The sequence below is a fragment of the Drosophila simulans genome, chromosome 2L (assembly GCF_016746395.2).
Source record: "Drosophila simulans strain w501 chromosome 2L, Prin_Dsim_3.1, whole genome shotgun sequence".
In the NCBI taxonomy this organism is placed as follows: Eukaryota; Metazoa; Arthropoda; class Insecta; order Diptera; family Drosophilidae; genus Drosophila; species Drosophila simulans.
The window spans coordinates 9692662-9713370 of NC_052520.2; the positions used below are offsets into that span (position 1 = coordinate 9692662).

Genomic DNA, 20709 nt, shown 5'->3' on the forward strand with positions numbered 1-20709 from the left:
CAGGAGCAACCATGTAGGTCATTAGTTAGTACACTTGCCTATGAATGTCAGCCAGTTTTCGAACACGTCCAGGAGCAGCTCCTCCGCAATCGCTGAGTCGTAGTAGACACGGACACGAACCTCATTTGTGGGCTCTTCATTGCTAAGGTATTAATTAGAAAGACTAGTTTTTAAAATCATTATTAATTAATACAAAATGTTATTTGAAAAGTTATCTAATGAATAACAAAAGCGGAAAGTAAAGGTATAATAAAATTATCTTCAATTTTATGTCAAATAATTCTTAAGCTTAAAATCGTAATAATAACACCATATGGATTATTTCCTATTATACTGCTTAATCATTTTAATGGTGCACATTCAAATAAACAAATAAGGATTACCTTGTGTTAACAATACTATTATTAATCATTCCCTTTACAAATCGTATATCACTTTGGAATTCATAGCGATTGAATTCACATGGCGGAAGGCAATCGCAATTCCTTTGTTCTCCACTGATGATCTCATCATGATCTGTAAACATCGAGATATCGTTATAGTTCCGTAAATATACAGTTCTTACCAAAATCTATTACACACTGCATTTGCTTTAGATCGCAAATTGGCCAACTTTTTTCAATAGGTGATTTTGGCGGTGCACAGCCACATGATTTTAAGATACTTTTGCTGCGACATTCAGCCAGGCAGTTAATTTGGTTATATACATCAGATAATATTAGACGACGTTCTGTTGGAAAATAACATGCTCTTTTCTGCAGAGATAATCCCTTCAGATTTTTCGTGAATCGATTGACATATGGCCTAAGCATTATGTGAGCATCTGATTCCCGTGGCACAAATATCCTTGGTGTTGCTCCATTGGGTATTTCATGGGATTCGTGTATAAGGACCTCAAAGCCAGCTGATTTCGAAGTTTGAAGGATCTCATCATTGGATCTTAAAACAAAACTAAAACCCAAATGTGAGCTAAAGAGCTGCTGATTGTAATTAAAGCTGCAACACGGCCTTTGGTCAAGAGTCCAAATGGGCTGCAGTTTATCTAGGCAGCTCACCATTCGATTGTCCCACTGACACATTTTTATTTGTGGACAGATTGGTAAGGACAAATCCTCCAGAAGTTCTAACCAACTTGCATTTCCTTTGGTACCTTTTCCTATTAATGAAGAGTTCATCCATTCCTTTGTGTTGAATCCGCAAATGGTGACTGCGGGAAAAGGCACTTCCGCCGTGGGTTTCATCATGGTGTCTATGAAGCGAATGATAGGTGTTTCTCTTGACATGGAAAGGGACATGATCACTAGGATAAATGAAAGCAGCACTGCATTACATATGAGAAGCCACCAGAGTATCCTTTGCCAAGTTTTTGCTCCCACAAAAATATGAAAGCCATGTATGCTGGCCATCTCGCAGTAGATCTCAAATCCTGTCTTCCGCTTACATAGGCCATCATCATTACGGGCTCGCAGGAATCCAAGGAATTTAGGCAGTGGAAGCTCTTCAAATCGTTTCGACACACTATGATACCATCGGAGAATCTTTAAACGTTTTAGGTTCCTGTATAGATTGGTGGTTCTTCCAGTTGGCTTCTTAAAACGCTGAAGAGGCTGGCATTTGATTGATTGTTTGGGCCTCAGGTAATTCTCAAAGTTAACTAGATAAAAGCGAGTTGGTGAATCCTCTCCTGAAACGGTAGACATGACTACTTGGAAAGTAATCAATGAAGAACCTGTGTTGAACTAGTCCATTAAGCTGTTTTACACATTATTTATATCAAAGCTAGAAGCCATTAGCAGTCTAAATTACATCGTCTTATCAATCCGCATCACGCCTTTAATCTGTTCTACACCCATTCAGCCTTATCATAATCAATAATTATTAGCGCCTTCAATTATCAAAGGTCATTGGAAGTGGGCGGATGACTTTCACCTCGACAGTCGTGTGTACTTAGACGTAATCGAGGCAATGAATCAGTATCAATTGTTCGGTTACCTTCACACCCCCAACTGAAAAAACAATTATCCACACATTTATTTGTCTATGCGCAACTGGCTACTGAACTACACAGCCGATAAGCTCGGCAAATTTGAATAGGAAATTGTTTGCGGCAAATATATTATTATGTGAACTTCCTACTCGCTCCTCCCCATTATTGTTATTGTTTTTCAGTTTGCATTGGCTTGCTAATGAGCGTATTATTATTTACCCACCCACCGCCCACAATTACGGTGTTCAAATATTCCGCTCGTGTCACCTGGTCGAATTTCAAGTGTCATTGTGGCTCCAATTTTGAAATGGCACATTTGCCTTGATTTGGTTTCCAAATATGTATCAATTTTAAGGGTTTTCCCAAATCTATAATCGTAAGTTGGTCAGCTGATTGGCAATCTGTTAGATTTGTATTTTCACGATTCGTAATCGCACAGTCACAGAGTTTTTTAAAGCCATTAATGTGTCAGATTGAAAGCTATCTCAAATGGTGATAAGCCCATTCAGATTTGAGGATCTTGATTTGTGAAAGGAGTAGTCGTAAGTTCGGAAAGTACGCGGTTGTTATCATAAAGATAAGGGGCGTGTGTCTCCTAGGTAGGTATATTCAAATGAAAAATGTATTAAAACAAATATTAGGAAAATAAGAAGTATACCAATACAAAATAAATTAATGTTAGTATTCACCTTTGATGGTGAATTATTTCAATTTAAAGTCTTGCTCTACTAGGATGTTTGTTTTTTTACACGAGTTCTACATAAAACACAAACACATATGTGCCACATACTTTTGGGGATTTTAGGGATATCAAGACATGAGATTGACTTAGGATCGATTCGTAATATAAAACTTATTGCTAAGTGGAAAACCCCTAATAAATAACTCACAGAATAACCGGAATAATCTAAATTTCCCACTGAAACGCAGCAAATGCGGATGATAAATATTTTCTCTGCAATTATTTACGAGAAAATATGGACAAATATTTGAATTCAATGGAAATGTGAGTGCCATAAATTTTTCCCAGAATTGGGATTCGCATGGTTTTAATTATCTGCGGTTGGGTTTTTGTTTTCGGCCTTTTGCCCGTTTCAAAACCAAGGTTGCCAAATCTCTCTAATGATATTCCGCCGGCATTTCGCCGCTCATTTGCATGCCACGTGCCCGGCAGGCGATGTCTCCCAATATATTACTCAATTATTGCTCCGATGTCGGGGCCTGATAAGGTTACCCGACTTCGGCGGAATCACTTGCTGGGCTTAAACGATCCGGGACAGATGCACTCGCCTCCAGTCTGGAAGTTCTGGGAGTTCTGGCCTGGGTTATTTCGATCCATATATATATGTACGTATATGTATATATACAAAAGGTGACTGTGGCTCATTTCGAGCGATTTGCGTCACGCAACGGTAAAGACAAGTGTGACTGCAACTGTATCTGCGGTTTGGATGCACACACCTCTCTCGTATCTGAATCTGTATGAATCTGTATCTCCATTTTGACCGACTGACGTGGCCCTGAAGGAAGCAGGCGGGCTATTTTGCGAGGTGCCGCCTAAGTAAACTCAATTTGTTTGCGATAAGCCGGAGCGGAGGGGAGTGATCCCCCATCCATCCATCCATCCAGCCAGCGGATCCATTCATCCGTCGGGTTCTTGTTTCCAGGCAGGCCCCCCCGGAGAGCTGTTGTCTCGTATTGGACCGTATTTATTATCATCTGGCGCTGATTTATGTGGTCGTTAGCTTGCGACTTTTTTCTTAGCAAAACTAGAGCGAGGCTAATCTCTTGCAATTGACGCAAATTGATTTTGCACTCGAAATCGAAATGGAAATCGAACGTTCTGCCTTGGCTTCGATTCATGTTTATTCGCACTTTCGATGAGCTGTTCCAAAAATGGGTAAGGAACGTGCCGGGTTCTACGATGCAGAAAACGTGATCGCCTCAAAGTCACAATTCCCGCGGAGGTCACTGGGTTTTCACAGTGAGTCTGACTAAATAGATTGCATCTAAGTTTTGGGTAGACCATTCACAAGCCATGTGTTCAAATATGATTCAATTGAAGCCCATGGGTTGGTCACTCCAAGATCATGTGCTAACCATACTTTGAAGAAATGATTGTGGATGACATAATGCGATGGAAGAGAAAAGAAAGCCTACACAGTTCAAGATCTGTATTTAATTGCGAATTCTCAAACACGATCGACTGGCTAAAACACAAGGCAGCCGTTGTTTACTGCTTTCCTTGTCGATTCGAATCGATACGAATCGTTTGGCTCGAATCAATCAAATTGTTTACACGCCCATAAATAATTATTCTTTTGTTTGTTTGTTGTTGCTCCACGGCCGCCCTGTTGGTCAGGTTCTAAATTTATTTTCACCAGCAATTGCCTTTTTTGTAGCCACTGGCTGGCATCGTTTTTTGTGGGCTCTGATCCCAGATTATCAGGGATGGAGGAGCAGCTTTATCAGTGGCTCGCGCCATTCACATGTTGCGACACTATTTTTAGACAGTGTTTTGCGAAAAAATCATTCACAAAACAAATGACAATCAGCACAAATTAGCAGGTTGATAGCCCCCAGAGGAATTTTATTGTATGTCTCTGGGCAACATAAACTAAACTAAAATCGGAAACGGGAGCACTTGGGTTATGTTGAGAAATGGTTGCCAAGTCAGGATATTTTAATTTCGTTGGAGTGGTGGTTTCCATAGAAATACCACTTCGGGGGCTTTCCACTCCAATTAAATTCCCATTGTGCAGAATAAATTGTGTCAAGCCTTTGTTTTGTGAAGTGTTTCATTGCTCGGGGGAAATCTTTCATGAATCTGTAGTTCCCAATAATTCTTATCAGCCGATGAGTTCATCTTTGCGAATTTGTGACGTTTGTTGGTCAGGCCATGCTCACTATTATCAGTATTTAAATCTGTTAGAATTACGAGGAAAGTTTTCAAACATTTTGATGACTGTCATTTCCTGTCGGTTTTTTATTGTTCCATATTGTTAATAAAAGCTTATTCTATGCAAATGTTGCTTTCGTACCGAAAGATATATTCCACACGCAATTAACAACGAAATCTATAAAATGTATTTATACCACGTCTTGAGATCAAAAGGTTTCCGAGAATCGTTTACTGTATGATATGTAGGTTATTTGGTACTTTCCCAACAATTGGCCACTGTACTGTTTGTATCTTTATAATTATACTTCAGCAGGAAAACCTCATAGTGACACATTGTACAGCTGGGAATGAAAACAGCTGGTTAAACACTTGGCTTACACGTTTTTTTGAGTTTTCAAAGAAAGTCGAATTTCCCGACTATCAGATACCCGTTACCGTTTTTCTGGGATATCGATAGATATTTTTCAAAAGTGATGGCGTGGCAGTTTTTGGGACAGACGGACATGGCCAGATCGACTCGGCTATTGATCCTGATCAAGAATATTGAAACGCTTTCTTCCTTCTTTTGCATACTTTTCAACGAGTCTAGTACACCCTTTTAATCTACGAGTAAAAGGGTATAAATACAATGGGAAACGCGTGAAACTTATAAAACATTCTGCAATGATATCGAGGTACGGTTAACACACACTTCACTTTCGAGTACCGATAAATTGAAGGACACTTCAGAAAGTCAAAAATCGAGTTCGAAACTTTGAAAATGAAGAAAAGCAAGTTCGTTGCTCTCACAAAGAATTAAATTCTGTAGACGTTTTGATTACCAGATCGATTTGTTTGAAATTCCCAAGGCAATACTTGGAAGTACTACAGGTAGGTGAGCGGGTGATTGATCTTGAGAAAACCTTATAAACTAGCCACTCAGTAATAGTAGCTCACAGCTGGACTTTTCTAATTATACCCGTTAATCGTAGAGTAAGAGGGTATGCTAGATTCGTTGAAAAGTATGTAACTGGTAGAGAGAGGGTTTCCGACCCTATACGGTACATGGCGGGAATTTGTTTCTAATTCCACCGGCATTTCAGAAAATATTGAAATTTCTCTGATCTGATAGTCAGGGAACTCGACTATAGCATTCTTTCTTGTCTCAAACTTATTTTTAAACTTATTTCCCAGCTGAGCAATTAAATTGTTTGAGCGGCGCCAAGCTGGCGTCTGTGTTTCCCTCTATCCGCACACATATAGAAATATAGAAAATATAATACGAGTATGCCCAGATCGGCGACTACCAGTGCAAACACTCCCACATGGAGAACATGTTAATGAGGAACGCTTTTTTCGGCGCTTCGCTGGTTTTGTTGGCCGAGCTTAATACTGTGACGTCAGGAAAGTCATTGAGCTATAATTTAATAGCCAGCGACTGCTATGTCTGGCCAAAAAGAGCAAAAAAGTGGTAACGAAAGCAGAAAAAAAAAAATAAAATAAGAAAAAAACCATAGCAAACATTCTGTGGAGTGCGAGTATGATTGAAATCCAAACACTAGGAAGAGAAGTCGACGGAGCTACCTGAGCGCAATATTAAGTTACACTTATGTATGACGAACGATGCCGCTGTCGATTCCGATTCCGAATCCGATGCCGAATCTGAATTCGAATCCGATCTGAGCGCTGAGCTGAGCTGAGCCAGTCAGCTACGATAAAGTCGCGAGATTAAAAAAGTCAAGTGACAAGACAACCAAGTGCGTCAATCGCTGGAACAAAATGCGAAACAACACACTCCCGGTGACGGAGTACAAAAGTCCGTCTGCATTGGTGGCATCTTGGTTTTACTTCTTTTTTGTTCCCTCCCTGAGCTGGGTTGGGTGCATCAGCCATCGGGATGGGTTCTTTGTCCAGACTGGTGCGTGCAGATGGCCCATCCGCATCGTTGGATCTCGGATCGTGACAAAGAAAATTCACGCAAATATTGCGTTTGACGTCAGGCCTACGATCATGATCAGGGTCTGGAACCGGGGCTGGGCTTTCCAGATGGACTGCCTTTAAGTTGGGAACTCTGAGATTATTCACTCAAGTGGGAAGTGCCATTTGAATCGAGATGCGAGGCACTTAATTGAAGTGCAGCCCCGGCAATTCAATGCAGTGGTAGCGATGGGCTGAGATTCCAAAGGGGTGTAGAATAACCTTGGTGTGCCGAGTATTATGATCCTCTACTTTGGATCAATTAGTTATGCTTCATTTATGATAGCGCCAAGTTAAGCTGAAAATTTTGATACTATGAACTGGATTTTCACGTTTCATTTGGTCTAAGCCAAATATAGATCATCATAGTCTGATCCCATAGGATTATACCTTAACCAAAACCAATGGTGGTTTCTCTACAATTTTGTTAATAATATATTATTCATTTTGTTGTTCTCATTCTTGTTGTCCAGCGTTGTTCATTACGGACTTTCCTGCTTTTTATCGATCGCTATAATTGTAAAGTGCGCCCAGCCAGTTGCCCGACTTAGTTTTAATCACTTTGACTGCGCCGGAATAGCAATTGTAGCCAGAATGGTTTTTGTTGGGAAATGGCTCGTGGCCGTTTGATCACGTGCCCGGGAAACTATTGTTACTCATACGCCACGTTGCCGCCTGCAGACGAAAGGTTCAATGCATTTCGCGGCAGTTTCCCAAGCAATTAGCATATGATGGCTTTGCATTACAATGACGAGGCCTGCGACAACTGACGACTGCTGTCCGTCCACTGACGCAGTTGCCATGTGAGCCGCAGGAGGAGGATTCCAGGGGGGAAGAAGAAATGCAACTCGAACTCGGGGTTTGTATGTCACTCAGACCCAGACTGACGTACGCATCTCGCTGGGATTTGGCGACTGGTATGGGGCATTGGATCTGTACCGAAAATCGGATCGGATCCACGATTAATATGCGCATATGGCATGGCGTTGGCCATGAACTCAATGGTTCTGCACAAAATTGGCGCAGATTTCGACGAGAGTTTGCATAATCCCCGATCCCGAGGCGTTGCGCAGTTGGTCGGATTTGCATTGCAGATGGGTCCGGGAATTTCGCCAAGTTCAACAACAGCTCAGATAAAAGAAGTTGAGACGGTTCAATGTCTGACCTTAGATGGCGCCATCTGTCTGTTCCTTGGGGTCCAAGATCACTCTTTTGCGCATCGCAAAAGCACAAATCTGATGTTGTTTTTCTGGCCTAGGATCCTACGATCTCCGCCAGCTCAAATGTATTCGCTTTCGGTTGTTTTCCCTTTCTATTCCATGTGAAATTCTTGGTAAACAATAGTCGCGTTCGCACCACTTCGGCGAGCCCTCTGGAATAGAAATGTGTTGGAATGACGATCGAGGCACTTGAAATTCCTTGTTTACTATATAGTAAACTATGGATTAATCTCAAAATGGGCTTGGCAAAATCATCATGACATTTACATTCAAGCGATTTCGATGTGATTTCAATGTGACGAAGGTAGGGGTAGGTTTGGGATTCTACCAATAATTTAGTAATTTGTTTACTGATGGTTAAAGGTTGACAACATTTAGTTGAAATAAACAGCTATTGGTTTCAAAGATCGTTTCAGTAGGGTAATACAAATTCCGCTTGATCGCTTATTATGAAATAACTCAATTACTCAACAGTATAACAAATAAATTCAATTAAAATAAATTACTATAAATAGCTTTATAGGCATTAATGTATTCTAAAATGAATTTCGTGCAGAATTCTTGAGTAATTAAAATGTAGCCAGCATGTATGTATTCATAAAAAGAGTTTTTATCGCCTTATTATTATCATTTGTATTTTAATGCGAATATAAATGTGGCTTTGTGATCTTGTTATAATTGCGCTGTGATTATTGCTTTATATACATATTCGTACACTAAGATATAATCCCTCCTACTTTTCAACATCGCTCATCCAGAGATATCCAGACACGACTAATTCGATCAACTCCGGCTGGTGTAGCCCCACCCTCTCTGGGCTCTCTTCACCGCTCCCCAGAGAGGAAGCCCCACGTAACTCTCCGGCACTCCAATTCACAGAGAGCACTTCGTGAAACTGCCGAGAGCCGAACGAGCGGCGACGATTGCCGAGCCGTTGATCACAAAACTGGCTGCCATATGGCGAAACCAGTTAGTCGCCATCCAGAGCCGCCAGACCACGTAACGCCACGATTCTCGCCGGATACACCGATTCAATTCGATTCGCCGCGACCGTCAGTGCTATATATACCGTTCCCAACGGAGCCGAGCGATAAAGATAAATGTGCAAAAACAAAGCGCACTTAGATAAAGATAGCGAAGTTCCCATGTGGAAGGCACAGTGCAAGTGAAGTGAAACGAGAACGCAGTTTTGAATAGGAAATACGAAGTACTCACATATATAGAGAACCCGAGACTTGGAGTCAGAATGCAAATGTGGCGAGCATAAAGTCGCAAAGCGTGAAGATCTACGATATATACGAGTATAGTCGATTCCAAGTGCCAGCCAAGTGACACCCAGTGTGCAGCCGAACCCAAACCGAATGACTATGACTTCTACGGTGCTCCAACGGCCCATTCAAGCCAAGCCAGAGAAGAAGGCCTCCTCCAAGTCGACCAGCTCCTCGAGAAGCCGCTCCACGATGGCCTGGTCCAATGAGAAGCTGCGCTTCTCCTGCATCGACAACATCGGACTCAAGCAGCTATGGAAGCTGATTGCCCTGGACACGAGTGCGCCATCCAAGCAGCGCAGTGCCATGATGTTGGAAGTGGAGCAACAGCAGCAGCAGCAGCAGCAGCAGCAATCGAACAACAATAACGAGGTAAGTGGCCGAAAGAAAAGAAAGCTTGTAAGCGATTGTGACGTCAATGAGGATTGGGGCAACGCATCCACATCCGCGTAGAAAGCCAACTTGCAGAGAAAGTGACCAAAAAAATATAAGTAAGACAGTCGAAAAAAGCATACGGGGTGCTGGTAAACTCCGACTCCGGGTCGTGAATGACGTCTGTTTGTTGTGGACACATTGTTGAAACATCTGTGGGTCCCACCCAGTCACCACCCCAAATATGCGAATGGCAAACAGAGTGCGGGGGGAGCTCGGAGAAGGGGCGGCCTGGAATTCCAATAATCCACGTAACGCCAATTTGCATACTACTACGAGTCTGCGCTAATTAAAGCCGCCGCAAATGAGACCCGTGAGCGTAACTCAGCCGGACATGGCCAGTTATGATCACACATCGCCAGCAGATTGAGATGTGGACACTTGGCTTGTCCGCCAGTGGGGACAATCGAATCGATTCATTTCGATTCCGTTTCATTAAAGACAATTGATTCGTTGAGAAAGACGAGAGAGATTCATCTCCCTTTTTAGACAGTCAAGTCCTTATTTCACTCAGTGATTGAATCGCTCTGGGGTTTATTGACTTCGTTTCTCTCAGTGTGATCACTTGGAGCACTCTTGATTGCTTCAAGTGTCAAGTGCAGCGGCCCACACACTTAACGACCTCAGCTATTATCCGTTTATTTCGGCCATTTTAATTTTGAGGTGCTTTAAGATCAAGGCTTGCGAGCAGAGCGAAGGTTATTAGAAGCACGGAGATCGGGTCTGGGGCTACTAATCTAGTTTCTAAATGTAAATCCACGGTTATTCCCCCTAATCGATCCGTTGTCATCTTAATTAGGTAGCCAATTTCGTTGCTTCGAATTCCCGCTGAATGTCGAACTTTCGCAGAGTGATTCACGTGGATTTTCGTGTAAGCCGCGATGAGTGCAGTAAAGGGAACAAGACGTTATTCATATTGACGCACTTCGGATCCGGTTCTCCTCCGGCTAACGGTTACTCATGACCAATGTGCCAGCCACTAGAACTGCGACTTAGAATGGTGCTTGGTGGTGCTAAAAGAGTCGGATAGTTTCTGGCCCTGGGACACGGATCTCTAACCCTCTGCTGGCTGATGGGCTGGGTATTGCGATATTGATACTTTTTTTTTTAAGCCAACTGGTTTGAACCCCCTTCGGGCCCCATCTGCCACCCTTCCCTTGAGCAGGGGAGCCCCTGGTCGCCCCTTTCGTTGGATTGACGTCAATGCAAATAAACTCCCCGACGGACCGAGACTATCGATATATCAAAGAAACCCCCCCAGACGGTTTGGGCCAATTTCTTCTCCTCGCCACGGTGTTGTATTATAATGTCAGGGTTGTGTTCTAGAAAACCTGCGAAGGCTGCTGCACCTGAGTCACGCCCACCGCGTTGGGCATCCTGAAAAACCGGCTTCATGTTGCATGTTGCATGTAGCAGGTTCAGGGTCAAAAGCAACCAGCCGTCATGGGGGTTAGGATGGACCCGAAACTAAGGTGAACCAAGAATCCTACATTTAGACAGTTAAAAAAAAAAAATAAAAAAATTAATTCGGCAGGTTGATTAACAGCTCAGCCAAAGCGCTCTGACGTCACGCGCATAAATTTATTTGAGCAAAGGTTTAAGCTTTTTTTTATATATATTTTTTTTCTATTTGCCTCTTTGGTGTGCTTTAATTTTTTCGTTGCTATTTTGTTTCTGTCGGTTAACACGTTCGTCCGGCGGCTATAGAAAATGTTAAGTAGTCATAAATAAACACTACTAAACTGTGGGCTTAGTTAAACGCAGGAATATCGCAACAAAATGAAAATAAAAAAAAAAAAAGTCTAACAATAACGATGTGGCTGAAAACGCGGCCAAAACGCACTCAGAACCCGAACTCGATCTCGAATTTGAACTCAAATGAATGCGAATCGAATCGCTCAAGCGAAAAGTGCTGTAATTTTTTGTTGTTACCCGATGTCAGAGTTAAAGTTAATTATTGTTTTGTTCACATTGCGGTTTTAGCTTTTCATCTGTCAGAAGTGATTTCCTTTGGCGAGATTTCTCTGAAATACATCACACACGAGCGAACATCATCCAAGTGATGAGATAATTAAACATGTAATAGCATATAAAAGTGAAGTAATAGGGGTGGCCCGATTCTCCCACAGTATGACGTACTTAATCCTAATCCAAATGAATGCCCATGTGCTAATTTCAACCAGGTGGGGTGGCGTACGTGCAAAAATGTGCGAATATGGACTATTTAATGGGCTCGCTGCCAATCTGTAGTATAGTAAATGCAGTTGTAAAACAAGTAGTCAATGAATACAAGCCGCTGACGTCGATTATTCCGATCGAAGCTATAATTAAATCCCCGTTAACTCCGAAGCGTAACATGTAACTCTCGATAAAGGTCAGTGCTGACGACACGATCCAACGAACCTCGAATATTGATTATTGGAATCTGATAGGCGGTGTGCGCTCCACCTCAAACGAATGTGACATCTTATTAGCGCCTAATTAATACATATAATGGGGCGTCTTTTTGGTTAACCATCCATATGGAAAGGCGAGCCGAGAGGCCAGTGGAATTCGATCAGAACAGGTCTTAGGAATTACAATTTTAGGCGCCGTTAGCCAAATTTCACATTCAAAGCGATTCTGAAGTCAGAATCATCGTGTTGGTCGCCCATTCATTATCTCTAACCCATATCTATGGGGATTTCGCAGTTAAGCCAGTGTATTTGCACCCTCAAATCAAACATTTGCCAACCGCTAACTGCCGCAAAATGATAAGCCCCGGATCATACCATACCCCACTGATAAGGAGCGATGACCCTGGCAACGGGTGTTCACTGTGCTGCAATCCACCAACATCCAACCCTTTTCCATCCCTCCAGCCCAGTGAAATGGAACGCGTGACGAATTTGTGCCACATATGCAAATTTGCCGTCTTACGTAAAGATCGCTCGCCATCGGAGCAATGCTATTAGCCCAAGATTACGGCCGTTGGTAGGGAATTGCTTAAGAATACGCAGTGTTATCTGGCCAGTTAAGATACGATAATAGTGGGGAGATAGCGCAAGAAAACAAGAGCAGAAGCAGATAGGCGGCCATATAAGATGGGGGGGCCCAAACAAGTTCCGCGGCATTTACCTTAATTAGTCAATTAATCAACAGCAGCGGAGTGAGGAGGATCGTTTCGGTTTGTATCGGATTGGTTTTGATCAGTTCGTCGTATTGGTTCGGAGCGCCTTCTACGCTGACAGGTCGTTATTTGTTATGGCCAATGCTTATGGCTCAATTCGCATAGGCAGCGCAAACAAAAACAAACGCCAACTTTGCATACTAAGTGCCTCATTAGGGACACGGCAGTGCCGGGGATCTCGGTCGTAAACCACACACGACGACCCATCAAGTGGCTCCGCATTTTTATATAAGCACAAACAAAACGGGCCGCCTAGAATTTTTCGCCATTTACCCATGCATTCGGCTTGAATAATTAATTAACGCCTTCGTGAGTCACAAAATGCAATGCACTGCTAAATATTTTGTATCACCTTCTTGCACTAACTAACTAATTTATGCATTTCCTTTGTTACAGCGGATACCCAACGAGAACTGCGACTATTTGAGTCTACAGAGAGCGGGCCAGGCGCCGAGGAATCACATCCAGTCGCAGGATCCGGCTCAGATGTCCCTGCTCAAGTTCTTGGCCATTGTAAGTACCCCATGTTGTTAGCACACTCGTCTCGTGCCAATTGGCCAGAAACTTTCCACCGGAGCGCTTCCTGGTCAGGAGCCTCGGACAATGTGCGATCGGTTGGCCTGGCGAGCTGCCTGCATAAATTTCACGTTTACGAGGCTGTGAGTTGGGCGTGGCTGCCCGCCGGCTGGCAAATAAAATTCGTTTGATTATTTATAATCGCTGCCGGCGGACAGTAATGTTTCCCTCTGGCGAAAAAGATCGAGGCAAACCCGTTCGCAGCCGCGATAACTGCAATTTATCAATGAATGCGTATTTCATGTTCTCCTTTACTAAGTTCATTTTTCCCTTTGTTTCCAGAATGCCCTAGAGCTGAGTGCCCCAGCAACGCCACATCTCCTCCAGCATCAGCAGGCCCACAAGCAGGCGAAGCCACAGGGCTGGATGCAGCTTTCCGGTCACCCAGAGAGGTAAGAATCTTACAAATAACTTACATTTTTTAGAAAACAATTAAATAAACATTTTATTAGTCAAGTTACTAACTGCTACTATTATTCTTATTTTGCAGCATTGTTCCCACATCGACTGGAATAGTGCGCAAACGGATCTCAGGACTGGAGGATAGCGAAGTACATGCCTACCGACTGATCTGCAAGGAACCGCAGACCGCTCAGATAGTGCCCGCCTACTTTGGAATACAGGAGATGCAATCACAGCACTTTATTGAGCTGCAGGATCTGCTGGCTGGCTTTCGGGATCCGTGTGTGATGGACATCAAGATGGGCAGCCGCACCTTCCTCGAATCGGAGGTCAGCAATGCCACGCTCAGACCGGACCTCTACCAGAAGATGATCGCCGTGGATGCGGCAGCTCCCACGCCTGCGGAGCACGAGGCACGAGCGATCACCAAGCTGCGGTACATGACTTTCCGGGAGTCCCTGTCCTCCTCCCACTCCAAGGGTTTCCGGATCGAAGCACTGCGTCTGCGCGGACGACCGCCTGTCAAGGATTTGAAGACCTGCCGAAGCAGTGAGCAGATTGCCCAGACGATCGAACAGTTTCTGGCTGCTCGGCGATCTGTGCAAAAGGAGCTGCTGAAGCGACTGAAGCACATGCGCCTGGTCATCGAGCAGTCGTCCTTCTTCGCTCGCCACGAGATCATTGGCTCCAGCATCTTTATCGTCTACGATGACGATCGCGTTGGCGTTTGGCTAATTGACTTCGCCAAGTGCCGGGAGCTGCCACCTCAGGTGAGGGTTGACCATCGAAGTGCTTGGGCGCCTGGAAACCGAGAGGAGGGTCTGCTCCGCGGAATGGACGAGCTCATCCGCTCCTTCGAGGAGGTCTACGCCCGCTGTGGCTCCCATCGCAGCTGCCTTAAAATCTAATGGATGGACACGGATCGATTGCACCGGCAGCTGGATCTGCACCAAAAGACTGATCACCCAAGCTCCATTTGTACAGATAGAAAGTTAGATAAGAGAAGAGGATTCACCGCATCGCCCGGGCTGAGCTCCACCCTATATTAACCCCTTGTTCCATATTGGAAATATCGGGATTCAGCTCGGTTAGAAAGTTTAAGAGTAGCTGAAAAAAAAATTACGATTAGTATTGATCACCAAGCAGCATTTGTTTGATTGAAACAGGTTTAAACTAAGTATTTGTGCAAAGCAATCCAAATCTGAACACAAAAAATAAAATATCTTAAGAAAGTGAAACTTTGAGTTTGAATTCTTATAAGTGGGAAATCGGGAGTAAATCAATCTGTTAATTCATTTTGGGCTCTTTATATTGGTAAATAGACACGTTTAAGCTATCCATGAGTTCATTGCAAACAGGGCAATTACTGTCTGCAGCATTTAAAAATTGGAGTGGAATTGTAAAATTAGAAACTTTAAATAGAAGCGAAAATCTATTCTACGTAACAATTAAGACTGCCTGTCTAAATTCAAAATATGTATCAATAATATCGACTAAACATTTATGATTTTAAAACATCACGATGAGAAACTTTCTTACCTTATCCAAAAACTTCTCATACTCCAATTGTGTGTAGATGGCCAAGGGACGTGGTCGACCGACCGCCGGCACCAAGAAGCCAACGCTTCAACCGACCCAGAGAAGGTGAGGAGGTGAAAAAAATTATTGATCATATAGCCACCAAGGAGGGCGAAATGATCAAGATCAGATGGAAAACTATGGATCAAAGGATCATTCCTGAGAACCAAGCAAGAATCTGGCTTGCAATGCACTAATCAAAAAGTAAGTAAAAGTAACAAAAAGTAAGAATGCCGAGATCAGGAACACCGACACATTGACCACCAGTAATGGGAAAAATATCGTTGAAGAGGATTCTGATGAGGACGATAGTGATTCCAATGTGGACACTGGGGTGAGGGCTCGTCAAACGGTAGAAAATAGCGATGACCTGCCCGCCACATCTAATGCTTGACTCACGCTGGTCCATACAAAACTATCAGGGAGAGGCTGAAAAGCAGGGATAGTACATTTACGCGGAAGGGTGGACAATAAATAAGTCAACTTACTTTGGCATAGGTATGCGTAGCACCTTTCCTTCAAAAGTAGCAAGTTGGTCATTTATACGAAGCAGGGGAACGTCTTCGAAGCGCCGTTGCACATATGCCGTTGTTTGCGCCTTTTAAAGTCGGCAGATCGCCCTGGATACAGTAGCGTGGTCTTTGCATCCTGAAAGTCCTGTTCGCAGCTCAAGCAGGTACGCACGCCCTTACAACAGCAAGGACGAATTGTATTCATCCTAAAATTGCGCAAAAACACGTTGGCAACAGTTTATTCGTAATAAAATACAAATCATACCATCAATGTTTTGTAAATGCTGACCAGAATTTCGAAGAATGAACTGAGGGTTCAATATCTAATTGTGTGCTTTGATTTTTCGAATTTATGTCTCACCTGGGGTTGTGCTGCCTTGTCATCCTCAATTTCTGCATCGTCATCGGACTCCGAATTTATTTCAGCTTCATTCTTGCCATTTTGGAGTCCGAGACGTGCTCAGCTTTGCGCTTTGGCACTAGCGTTCACTTCGGAGAACCAGCATTAATACCTGAATCCACTACAAGTTCCACTGACGTTCCTGGTCTCTGCGGTCTTCGTCGATTCGTGCATCTCCTTGACATCAACCTTCTGCTATGTTACTTTTTTATATTAAGCGTCGCAAGCCAGATTTTGGCTTGAATCCCAGAAACCATCATTTAGTCCATAATTTCCGTCTGATTTTGAACATTCCGCCCTCCTTGGTGGCTACATGATCAATAAGTTTTTCCACTTCCCCTTGTTTTTTCTGGTTCGGTTGACGAGCCGACTTTCTTGGTAAGGTCGGTCGACCACATATTTTGGCCACCTTTACATTTAGAGCGGCCTTCGATTTAGCTGCAACCTGCTGCAAAGTAGCGAAAATGAAAAAGTTGGAGTTAATTGAGTCCCTCCCGTGGAGCCCCGTGGCAGCCAGGCCATCTTCAGCACATGGTCTTAAACTCCCGGTAGTAAATTAACGCGGAATAGTGGGAAATATTTCAACTTACTTTGGATTAGTTGTGCACAACACCTTTCCCGCAAGCTCAAAGGAGTCGGAGTCCGATGACAATGCAGAAAAACAGGATGACAAGTCAGATCAACCAGAGGTGAGATAAAAATGCGAAAAATCCAAACTTAACAGACGGAATAAGATACTAACTCCGAAATTCTGGTCAGTATTTACCAAACATATGATTGGTATTTTATTACGATACCAAGGCCGGTATAGTATAAACATCCGGTCACACTGGCAGTCTGTTTGTTATTAACGTGTTTTTGCGCAACTTCAGGATGAATACAATTCGTCCTTGCGGTTGTAAGGGCGTGCGTACCTGATTGAGCTGCGAACAGGACTTTCAGATAGTGAAGACCTCGCTACAGGAGCAATTCCAGGAACTAGAAGCTTGGTCCTACTGTATCCAGTGTGATCATCTGCAGCCCGGTTGGGATACCAATCAAGTCCAAAAGGATCATGAAAATCACAAAAAAGATGAGGGCCTCCCACTGCCTGGCATCCTGGTGCAGGAGGAATTTCTTAGCGTGGATGAGGGCGCCCAACTTATAGCCGACTTGGATGACCTGCCATGGGACATCTCGCAGAGCGGCAGGCGAAAACAGAACTTCGGACCCAAGACCAACAAGATCTCGGTCGTAAACCACACACGACGACCCATCAAGTGGCTCCGCATTTTTATATAAGCACAAACAAAACGGGCCGCAGGATCCGGCTCAGATGTCCCTGCTCAAGTTCTTGGCCATTGTAAGTACCCCATGTTGTTAGCACACTCGTCTCGTGCCAATTGGCCAGAAACTTTCCACCGGAGCGCTTCCTGGTCAGGAGCCTCGGACAATGTGCGATCGGTTGGCCTGGCGAGCTGCCTGCATAAATTTCACGTTTACGAGGCTGTGAGTTGGGCGTGGCTGCCCGCCGGCTGGCAAATAAAATTCGTTTGATTATTTATAATCGCTGCCGGCGGACAGTAATGTTTCCCTCTGGCGAAAAAGATCGAGGCAAACCCGTTCGCAGCCGCGATAACTGCAATTTATCAATGAATGCGTATTTCATGTTCTCCTTTACTAAGTTCATTTTTCCCTTTGTTTCCAGAATGCCCTAGAGCTGAGTGCCCCAGCAACGCCACATCTCCTCCAGCATCAGCAGGCCCACAAGCAGGCGAAGCCACAGGGCTGGATGCAGCTTTCCGGTCACCCAGAGAGGTAAAAATCTTACAAATAAATTACATTTTTTAGAAAACAATTTAATAAACATTTTATTAGTCAAATTACTAACTGCTACTATTATTCTTATTTTGCAGCATTGTTCCCACATCGACTGGAATAGTGCGCAAACGGATCTCAGGACTGGAGGATAGCGAAGTACACGCCTACCGACTGATCTGCAAGGAACCGCAGACCGCTCAGATAGTGCCCGCCTACTTTGGAATACAGGAGATGCAATCACAGCACTTTATTGAGCTGCAGGATCTGCTGGCTGGCTTTCGGGATCCGTGTGTGATGGACATCAAGATGGGCAGCCGCACCTTCCTCGAATCGGAGGTCAGCTCGGTTAGAAAGTTTAAGAGTAGCTGAAAAAAAAAAATTACGATTAGTATTGATCACCAAGCAGCATTTGTTTGATTGAAACAGGTTTAAACTAAGTATTTGTGCAAAGCAATCCAAATCTGAACACAAAAAATAAAATATCTTAAGAAAGTGAAACTTTGAGTTTGAATTCTTATAAGTGGGAAATCGGGAGTAAATCAATCTGTTAATTCATTTTGGGCTCTTTATATTGGTAAATAGACACGTTTAAGCTATCCATGAGTTCATTGCAAACAGGGCAATTACTGTCTGCAGCATTTAAAAATTGGAGTGGAATTGTAAAATTAGAAACTTTAAATAGAAGCGAAAATCTATTCTACGTAACAATTAAGACTGCCTGTCTAAATTCAAAATATGTATCAATAATATCGACTAAACATTTATGATTTTAAAACATCACGATGAGAAACTTTCTTACCTTATCCAAAAACTTCTCATACTCCAATTGTGTGTAGATGGCCAAGGGACGTGGTCGACCGACCGCCGGCACCAAGAAGCCAACGCTTCAACCGACCCAGAGAAGGTGAGGAGGTGAAAAAAATTATTGATCATATAGCCACCAAGGAGGGCGAAATGATCAAGATCAGATGGAAAACTATGGATCAAAGGATCATTCCTGAGAACCAAGCAAGAATCTGGCTTGCAATGCACTAATCAAAAAGTAAGTAAAAGTAACAAAAAGTAAGAATGCCGAGATCAGGAACACCGACACATTGACCACCAGTAATGGGAAAAATATCGTTGAAGAGGATACTGATGAGGACGATAGTGATTCCAATGTGGACACTGGGGTGAGGGCTCGTCAAACGGTAGAAAATAGCGATGACCTGCCCGCCACATCTAATGCTTGACTCACGCTGGTCCATACAAAACTATCAGGGAGAGGCTGAAAAGCAGGGATAGTACATTTACGCGGAAGGGTGGACAATAAATAAGTCAACTTACTTTGGCATAGGTATGCGTAGCACCTTTCCTTCAAAAGTAGCAAGTTGGTCATTTATACGAAGCAGGGGAACGTCTTCGAAGCGCCGTTGCACATATGCCGTTGTTTGCGCCTTTTAAAGTCGGCAGATCGCCCTGGATACAGTAGCGTGGTCTTTGCATCCTGAAAGTCCTGTTCGCAGCTCAAGCAGGTACGCACGCCCTTACAACAGCAAGGACGAATTGTATTCATCCTAAAATTGCGCAAAAACACGTTGGCAACAGTTTATTCGTAATAAAATACAAATCATACCATCAATGTTTTGTAAATGCTGACCAGAATTTCGAAGAATGAACTGAGGGTTCAATATCTAATTGTGTGCTTTGATTTTTCGAATTTATGTCTCACCTGGGGTTGTGCTGCCTTGTCATCCTCAATTTCTGCATCGTCATCGGACTCCGAATTTATTTCAGCTTCATTCTTGCCATTTTGGAGTCCGAGACGTGCTCAGCTTTGCGCTTTGGCACTAGCGTTCACTTCGGAGAACCAGCATTAATACCTGAATCCACTACAAGTTCCACTGACGTTCCTGGTCTCTGCGGTCTTCGTCGATTCGTGCATCTCCTTGACATCAACCTTCTGCTATGTTACTTTTTTATATTAAGCGTCGCAAGCCAGATTTTGGCTTGAATCCCAGAAACCATCATTTAGTCCATAATTTCCGTCTGATTTTGAACATTCCGCCCTCCTTGGTGGCTACATGATCAATAAGTTTTTCCACTTCCCCTTGTTTTTTCTGGTTCGGTTGACGAGCCGACTTTCTTGGTAAGGTCGGTCGACCACATATTTTGGCCACCTTTACATTTAGAGCGGCCTTCGATTTAGCTGCAACCTGCTGCAAAGTAGCGAAAATGAAAAAGTTGGAGTTAATTGAGTCCCTCCCGTGGAGACCCGTGGCAGCCAGGCCATCTTTAGCACATGGTCTTAAACTCCCGGTAGTAAATTAACGCGGAATAGTGGGAAATAATTCAACTTACTTTGGATTAGTTGTGCACAGCACTTTTTCTGCAAGCTCAAAGGGATTCGGAGTCCGATGACAATGCAGAAAAACAGGATGACAAGTCAGATCAACCAGAGGTGAGATAAAAATGCGAAAAATCCAAACATACCAGACGGAATTAGATACTAACTCCGAAATTCTGGT

General features: G+C 43.5%; 3 protein-coding genes and 1 long non-coding RNA gene across 8 annotated transcripts; 2 read left to right on the forward strand and 2 right to left on the reverse strand.

The window, feature by feature from the left end:
* Nucleotides 1-21: 21 nt before the first annotated feature.
* Nucleotides 22-2670, reverse strand: LOC6731675 (pickpocket protein 11). Its single transcript, XM_002078779.4, has 3 exons — nt 566-2670; nt 384-516; nt 22-142 (listed from the first exon to the last, which is right to left on the reverse strand). The coding sequence occupies exons 1-3, from the start codon at nt 1698-1700 to the stop codon at nt 22-24; spliced, it is 1389 nt and encodes a 462-aa protein (XP_002078815.3). The 5' UTR covers nt 1701-2670.
* A 6360-nt stretch (nt 2671-9030) lies between these two features.
* On the forward strand, nt 9031-15150 carry LOC6731676 (inositol-trisphosphate 3-kinase homolog). Of its 2 annotated transcripts, none has more exons than XM_002078780.4 (4): nt 9031-9705; nt 13331-13447; nt 13793-13902; nt 14001-15150. In XM_002078780.4, the coding sequence occupies exons 1-4, from the start codon at nt 9427-9429 to the stop codon at nt 14818-14820; spliced, it is 1326 nt and encodes a 441-aa protein (XP_002078816.1). In that variant the 5' UTR covers nt 9031-9426; the 3' UTR covers nt 14821-15150. The 2 variants fall into 2 exon arrangements, with proteins under 2 accessions (XP_002078816.1, XP_039154490.1); XM_039298556.1 differs by lacking the exon at nt 9031-9705 and adding an exon at nt 13225-13243.
* On the reverse strand, nt 14923-20681 carry LOC6731678. 4 transcript variants are annotated; one of them, XR_005545099.2, is made up of 9 exons: nt 20543-20681; nt 19914-20400; nt 19529-19758; nt 19002-19469; nt 16993-18567; nt 16364-16847; nt 15979-16208; nt 15452-15919; nt 14923-15019 (listed from the first exon to the last, which is right to left on the reverse strand). It is a non-coding gene; the product is annotated as an uncharacterized LOC6731678 (long non-coding RNA). The 4 variants fall into 4 exon arrangements; XR_005545097.2 differs by having other exon boundaries at nt 16268-16850; XR_005545098.2 differs by having other exon boundaries at nt 16364-16850; nt 19818-20400.
* LOC123327479 (inositol-trisphosphate 3-kinase homolog) lies at nt 17605-18700 on the forward strand. Its single transcript, XM_044923916.1, has 3 exons — nt 17605-17744; nt 18090-18199; nt 18298-18700. The coding sequence occupies exons 1-3, from the start codon at nt 17718-17720 to the stop codon at nt 18569-18571; spliced, it is 411 nt and encodes a 136-aa protein (XP_044779851.1). The 5' UTR covers nt 17605-17717; the 3' UTR covers nt 18572-18700.
* Nucleotides 20682-20709: the final 28 nt, after the last annotated feature.

Excerpts from the sequence above, each read along its gene's own strand:
- LOC6731676 (XM_002078780.4), top strand. The coding sequence starts at position 9,427 with ATGACTATGACTTCTACGGTGCTCCAACGGCCCATTCAAGCCAAGCCA. Across the intron at positions 9,706-13,330 it reads AATCGAACAACAATAACGAG|CGGATACCCAACGAGAACTG; the intron begins GTAAGTGGCCGA and ends CCTTTGTTACAG. Across the intron at positions 13,448-13,792 it reads TGCTCAAGTTCTTGGCCATT|AATGCCCTAGAGCTGAGTGC; the intron begins GTAAGTACCCCA and ends CTTTGTTTCCAG.
- LOC6731675 (XM_002078779.4), bottom strand. The coding sequence starts at position 1,700 with ATGTCTACCGTTTCAGGAGAGGATTCACCAACTCGCTTTTATCTAGTT. Across the intron at positions 517-565 it reads GCAGTGTGTAATAGATTTTG|ATCATGATGAGATCATCAGT; the intron begins GTAAGAACTGTA and ends CGATGTTTACAG. Across the intron at positions 143-383 it reads AATAGTATTGTTAACACAAG|CAATGAAGAGCCCACAAATG; the intron begins GTAATCCTTATT and ends TTAATACCTTAG.
- LOC123327479 (XM_044923916.1), top strand. The coding sequence starts at position 17,718 with ATGTCCCTGCTCAAGTTCTTGGCCATT. Across the intron at positions 17,745-18,089 it reads TGCTCAAGTTCTTGGCCATT|AATGCCCTAGAGCTGAGTGC; the intron begins GTAAGTACCCCA and ends CTTTGTTTCCAG. Across the intron at positions 18,200-18,297 it reads CTTTCCGGTCACCCAGAGAG|CATTGTTCCCACATCGACTG; the intron begins GTAAAAATCTTA and ends CTTATTTTGCAG.